The sequence below is a fragment of the Rhyacophila brunnea genome, unplaced genomic scaffold (assembly GCF_057557595.1).
Source record: "Rhyacophila brunnea isolate RB1 unplaced genomic scaffold, BYU_Rbru_1.0 scaffold_5, whole genome shotgun sequence".
Lineage (NCBI taxonomy): Eukaryota > Metazoa > Arthropoda > Insecta > Trichoptera > Rhyacophilidae > Rhyacophila > Rhyacophila brunnea.
This window is the reverse complement of record NW_028233170.1, coordinates 8621658-8629254: the sequence shown is the minus strand read 5'-3', so window position 1 is coordinate 8629254 and position 7597 is coordinate 8621658. Positions and strand designations below refer to the sequence as shown.

The 7597-nt window shown below is 32.8% G+C and overlaps 1 protein-coding gene across 1 annotated transcript in view; it reads left to right on the top strand.

Annotated features, from left to right (window-relative positions):
- Positions 1-1628: 1628 nt before the first annotated feature.
- Positions 1629-7597, top strand: part of Kua (Plasmanylethanolamine desaturase Kua) — a 100130-nt gene continuing 94161 nt past the window's right edge. Inside the window, exon 1 of the mRNA XM_085956150.1 lies at positions 1629-1985. Within this exon, the coding sequence (XP_085812276.1) occupies positions 1739-1985 (247 nt within the window). The 5' untranslated portion in view covers positions 1629-1738. The remainder of the gene's footprint in view (positions 1986-7597) is intronic.

The window sequence follows — 7597 nt, the reverse complement described above, 5'->3', positions numbered from 1 at the left end:
AGCTCTCACAATGAACTGTGAGACGCCTAACAGGATATGTACGATTCGGACACGCATAAGGATATATTCATAAAATTAGGTTATTGCAAAGCGAATTAGTATCTTTGTCGTTTCCACGTTTCCACGTTTTCAATTTTAATCGCTTTTAAAAATTATTATGTACTTTTAATAGACTTATTTGTATTTTATGTAGCTTTATTGTCCCATTTTTATGTCGTTTATCACATTTTGATAATTTACCCGTGCTCTATTACAGATGCAAGGTATTCTCGCATTAGGCCATACGTAGATGCTAAAACTATAAAGTGACAAAAAGTGCATGCTTTTAAGTGTCAAATAAAAAAGTTACGTGAAAGAAAAAAACTACATTAAATTGCGCGAAAGTAGAGTCACCTAGATTTCCCCGCCGCCTCGTTTGCCGCGCCGAAGCGTGTCGACGGCTGCCGACGCCTCGCGAGAAAACGGCGTCGGACGAGACTTCGTTCAGTGTTGCCACGACTACTGAAAAAATGAATACTTCTGCTAGATTTGAATTTGTTTGGAGTCATGTTAAAATCAATTATGCGTTTATATAAGAGTGGCAAAAGTGCCCTTTGGATGAATTTGAATGATCAATAAACAAAAGAATAACAATAAACTATCCACCATTAATAAACAGTACACATCAGTAGTGAAGAATGACTTTTAGAAGTTTGTAAGCTTTGTGATCATAGTGCATAGATAGGTACTTCTCAGTTATAGTTACGGGACTTAAGATGACAATAATAATATTATATGATGTTATTACTGTTGAATGGTAATGTTACATACTAATGCCAACGTGTTAAGAAAATAGATGGTGTTTTTGTTTAATTCAATTAAAACTATGAGGGATATAATTTTAAAAAAATATCTTAAATTATATAATAGGATAAACGGCATAGAATAAAACTAATGATAAAAAGTTCAATTTGCCCATTTGTTACGATAATTTTACGTACAGATTATTACAGCGTTTGAACGCACAAATATATAATGCATCACATCTGTAGGTAAATATATTGTGCCAACTTATTATATATTATAATTCGTATTGATGTCTCTGTTAATCTGTTGTAAATAATATAATACAATATTTAACTTTATTAAGGTAGGCTCTAAATAATCGACTAATAAGGAGTCTTACAGTACACATACACAGTGATCAATTTTCAAAGGCAAACGCTAGATGGTTAGTTTTTCTACACTTAGTACTTTTTGTAAAAATAGTGATTCATAAGTATTAATATAGGGTAACTATGCTTTGTGTTCATACTCCACTTTAAACTGATTGTGTTTGGCGTAATGGCCTCTGCAACGACCCCAAAACTTTGAGGAAAGAAGGCGAAGAAATTACAATTGGCGACTTCCCGAAAACAGAATAAAAGTGTTTATCTTGAAGATTTAACCTTTTGACGTTTCGGCACATATGCAGACGCGCCTGAAGGGTGAAATTTCCTGTAGTTTGTGCAAACATGAAACAACCGTTCATCTCTCGCAAACTATTTACAAGGTTACATTTAAAATAAACGTAGACGTTACTTCTGTCAAGAAGCCTACTGATATCGAATCATCTGGCAACACCGCGGGTCCGGCGTCGCTGGGCGCCCAGTGTCGCGCCGGTAGCATGACGTGATGGTTGTGACGCCTTGGTGCGACCGCGGCTCATGACCCCGCCCGCCCCGTGGCGAAGAAGACGACGCGATCGCATTGCGGAAGAATGGTGCTACCGCTGCCCGTGCCCCCGTGCGGCGGCTCCGGGGGCTTAGCCGCCCTCGTCGCGGCCGCCTCCCCCGACCAGCTGGACTACGCCAGCAGTATGGCCACCACGTTTCTGGCGCCGGTCAAAACAGACCGGCAGATCTTCGAGAACTCCATGGCGGAAGAAGGAGACGCGGACGGGCGCTCGCCGAGATGGGGTCCCAAACATCGCGGCGCCAGAGAGTTGGCCGACCTCTACAGTCCTGGTGAGTTTTGAACAGTTTTTCCAAACATTTAAATAGGTAACAATCCTCTTTTCTTTTCCCACAATATTCAACCGTTGTCGGTGTTTTATATTATATTCAAATTCTTGTTATCAGTGGTTAGTACTTAGCGATCTTTATAGTTCAAGAAGTACTGTATTGATTAGATAACAAAGTCAGAAAACTATTTAAAAGTGTGTCTCTTTCTTTAAATCAGATTCAACGTGTTATTATTATCTTTGAATTTAATTATTTTAAAGATCGGTATTGTATCTTCACTAAGAGAAGAATTTTTTGTAACAAGCTTTAAAAAAAATGAAAAGTTGAGTGAAATCTGGGTTGTGATTTAAATCCGTCCTTTTATTTCACAACATGAAACGTCGCTTTTAAGTTTTGAGAGCTTTCTGTTTTGTTTAAAAACTTTCGTCTACATCTGTTTGCGCTTTCGATCGCTAGTGTCAGTGATGTTTTGACGTGATGTCATAGACAATAATTTGATGTGATTAGATGTTAATATTGTTATGTATACGCTGAATGCATTAGCGTATTGATATTAGGGCACCCGACGCTAACGTCTCCGCCACCGACGCGTCGAGACGCCAACGACGCGCGTCCTATTTGTATTTTTGTGACGACAAGACTATTCTTGACTATGCGCGTGCCTCAGCACCCTATAACAAATGTCTATTGCCAGTAATATTTCATTCAAGATTTCATTGATATTTTTGTGCGTATTTACGCATACAGGATATTATTTCCAGTGTCATTCCTGCCAGTAAACAGTCCGCTGCCACAGTTTTTACAATACTTCAGTTTTTCTTCAGTACAATACTTAAGTTAAAAGTTACTTTAAACCACTATCACTAATATTTCCCATTTATTTATTACCTTCAATAAACCGACAACTATTATCAATTATTAGTTTTACTGCATAAAAAAAACTATGATTCATCATTTTTTCACTGAAGATACTTATGCCGGCGCTCCATTGGCACGCAAGTCAGACGATTTACAGTCTTCGGACTTTTTTTTCGCGTGGAGCACCCCAGGTCTGCGGACTTTTTAATCCGCAGACCAGGCTCGTTGGATTTCAAACATGTTTGATATTTTACCTCCGAGTTGCCAGACTTCGTCCGTCGATCGCAATGCAAATTTGATTTGACATTAATACGCAATCATTCGGACCGCAAAAAAATCTGTAATTGTTTTAAACATTTTCATTGATTTATTTGTTAATTTACACATTATAAAATGAGAGATTTACCAATTATTTTTTTATTTTTATTTATGAAATTCATAAAAGAAAACGTAAATCTTGTGTTGTTTTCACTGCTATATTATTTTACGCAAGTCTACATATAAATAACACAAAATTATAGGGTTATCAGAAGACATTACGATAATCGCAATTTTTGACTTTTGACAGCTCGACTTTTTTATTCGTTCATTGATCAGTAGCAGGGCATAGACAAATCGGACGATTTATTGTCCTCGGACTTTTGGCTCGCCAATGGAGCGCTGGCATTAGTGACACATATTGGAATATTGTATTTAGATAAAAATATAGATATATTCAAATAGTTATATGTTATTCGGGAGATAACTATGTAAAGTCGATTTTCGTTGAAAATTAACAATTTAATAACATTTTCAATTTTAATTTCAATTTTTAATTTCAATTTTAATTTATTTTACATATTGTGGACATTACAAATTATAAGTTTAAGACGTTCACAACATGACATTTAGAAACAAATAAATATTATTAAAAAAGTATTATGTAATATTGTAATTATGCAATATTAAGTTATTCTATAGTATAAATGTGTTAATACAAAAAATATGAAGTATATAGGTACAAGGAAGTACACCGGATGAGTTAAGCAGACCCTATTTTAAGAATTTATAAAATAACGTCCACCTATACTCATTCTCACGTAGATGGAATATATCAACATCCGAAGCAATTTGGTTGAACAGAGTTATTGCTCTACCAATTGGCATCACCAATGGCAGGTTAGTTCTGCTCCTCGTGAGAACAAACAACTAAGACCCGGGAAGTACGCAAGACGAAGCCCAACATTTGTAGCGAACGAACAAACAATTGAAACATTAGAGATTGCAACTATATTAATTGAACTGGTGTTTACGTGGAACGCCATTATATTGGTTTTGAAACAGAGTTATTTTTGTTAATTCTACTTTAATTGAATCATTTTCATTGACAGCCGTTTCGGGCTATAAACTCATCTTCGGAACGGTCGACTTTAACCATATCTAAATTATAGTCGACTGTTCCGAAGATGGGTCTATAGCACGCGACAGCTGTCAAAGTAAATTAATCAAATAAAGTAATTTTTTTATTCAACGAATAATTCACAAGATTTAAGAATGTAATATTCTAAGTATTGAACATACATAATTTTGAAAACACTTCTGAAAAAATGTATTATAACCAATAGAAAAAATCTTTTTGAAAAAAGTAAGACAACCCGCAGGAATTGAACCTGCATCTCTCCAGGTATCGCGCCCGCCGCGCATAGACTGCTAAAGCTGTCATACTAATTACGACAAATTTTAACTATTGGCTCTTATAATACTCTCTAAATAAATCAACTAAAGTAGTATTAACAAAAATAACTTTGTTTCAAAATCAATTAAATACAACCAATTTTAAGTTAATAATAAATTGACTTGTATTGTTTTATCGTTTTCAATTTACTAAATAAACAAAATAAATAGTTAGGAGTCGCCTTTTAGTTGATTATTCATTTATACACACACACACACACACACGCATATATATAATATATACCTACATAATAATATATTAGTTTTCTATGGTGGGTATCCCACATAAGTAAAAAATACTTATTTCGAGATAATTGAACTTTTATACCTACTAGTTAATTATATGTTTATTTTGTTTTCTTCTGCGGTTTATAATAAATGATATTGGTAAGATTGTTTTGTATAACATTATTAACTTTACTGTGGGTGAAGTTACAGGACAATTTCAATAAATTCAAAAGTACAATTTTCCTTTTAAATGGGGCAATAATATATACATATCAGTGAGTGTAGCTTTCAGCAATCAATTGTGCATACTAATCTCAAAATCGACTTTTTTCACTTTATCTCACCGTTGCTTATCACCGTTGATATACACAATTGCATCTAACAGGGATATGTATTTAAAAGTTGCTTATTTTTTTTAAGTTCTCTCCTGTGAAGTTGATATTTTCGACATCGCTATTTTATAATAATTGATAATATAATAATTGTACTTTGATATCTAGGGAAGTCGTGATTTTAGATTTATCGCCCTTTTCCTTTCGCATGACGGTGTGATTTTAATAATAACAATTATTATTCTCCACCGCTGTCCTATCCACTTATTAATAATTATCAAGAATCATCTTTTCTCGTTATTTATCGGCCTCTTATCATCCAACACACTTATTAACTCTCTATCTAATTAATATATATATATTTATAGTAGCGAAGGGTGGAGGTAGGCTGTTAAGATCCGCCATAAATAGTGCACATTAAACTTTGTTAGTCATACGTATTTGTTTTTATTGAACTAAGACTACAATTATTATATTGGTTAGTTTTTGAAAATCAATTAAACCCTGCCTAAACCAAACCATAATAGTTTTTTTGTACTTTAAGCAATACGACACATGTGCACACTTTTTCATTCATACTTATTTTTTTCGTTGGATTAAGAATGCAAATTATACTTGCGCATAGTTGGTACATTTTTTTAAAATGCATTAACCCCTGTCAAAGCCAAACTATAGTAGATAAAAAAATATTATTCTATCTATAAGATATCTAAAATTATGTATGATTTAATTGCATAATTTTAGATATTTTATAGATAGACGAGCATCTTTTGACTATTATCTATTGCTTGGTTTTCGCAGGTTTAATTGATTTTTAAAAACTAATTAACACCATTTGTAAATTGTAGTCTTATTTCAATGAAAACAAATGAGTATAACTGACAAAGTTTAGTATGCACTATTTATGGTTAATCTTAATAGCCTACCTCCACCCTTCGCCACTGATATTTTTTTATAGATAGTATGAAGTATATACCTCGATTTACTAATGTATACAACAAAATACCCTCGTAAACGACCCTACACTAAAAGAATAGGCCTACTTATATAAATGAATAAATAATTCCACTTACATTAGAATCATTATCGCTCATCTGCATTCATGTATTTACAGCGCATATTGAAATAAACTTTAGCAGTAATAAGGATGATTATTACATATTTTTATTACTGTCTGATCTATATTCAATTTCTAACATTTCGGTTTCGATATTAGATTTTTATATATAGGAGAAGGCCTTGACATAAGTTAATGCACCCACATAATACGAAATGGTGTATTATCTTGTTGACGTTTAATAATCGTAATTATTTATATTTTATTGTGTCCGTAGTTAAGACATTGGCAAAACATATGAAAGAGTCACCGTGTTTCTTTAAATGCCATTAAACTGAACGACAATAAATGTTTACATGTGTATTATTTTTTATGTGCATGTATCCTTTCCTCCGACCACGGCACGTGTTTTAGGATATCTTGGATTTGCTAAGATTGTTTATTGGCCCTATTACATTGACTTATATTATGCCAATGCTGTGTTATAAAATCAAGTGGAAACATTGAGAGATTTTGATATTTATAAATGAAACTACTTCGCGATAAAATTGACAATCCCTTTTCCGTCTAGTCTATTTATGCGTGTTCGGAAATAGATGTTTCAGGAAGCGAACTCGTCTGTCGTTAATCTAGTAGAGGGATAGAATTTTAATGCGATCGTATCTATATCGTTATAATAACTGACTTGAGACCATTTAAATCTAGTTAACATGCTAATTACTCTAATATCATCATATTATATTATGTATATAAATATCCAATTAATTTAAGATTACTATTAGATCGGTGTTTTCGTGCAAAGATATTGTAGGTATGTACAGTTTTTTTATGAAATTGAGTTGACATACGCAAAAAATACATAATAATAATAATATGTCCATTTCACCAATATTTTTCATACAAAAAAGTTGTATGTCAAATACAATAATTTTACATAAAAGTGTGTAAATATATTACTCGTGCAACACTTCTTCATAAAAATATTTGTTTCACGAAATGGCAACACTGGTCATCCTGCTACATTTATAAATTTTATTGTAAAAGATAACCCATATCTGCAAAACAACTCAAATATGAAGCTTCAAAAGCCACTAAAGCGATTTTAGATAGTTCTAAGAAAAATGAGAAAAACGATTTTAGGTAATTTTGAGAAAAATGAGAAAAATCATATTCATTAAACTGTGAACTTAATGTATTTATTTTTTAATTCGTTACATTCTTAAGAGTATTTTGGCTTTCCATTAAATTTGAAAAGGTATTTGAAAAGCACACCCAACCATTTTAGCGGGTTTTGAAATTTACCCTAATTTTTGATCATACGTATTGAAGAATTTTGGCGTTTTTTAAAGTTCAATCTTTGGCCATCATATACGTAACAAAAATATCCATCTAACTACATATCTAACTCAAATAATTTAAAAAGCCGT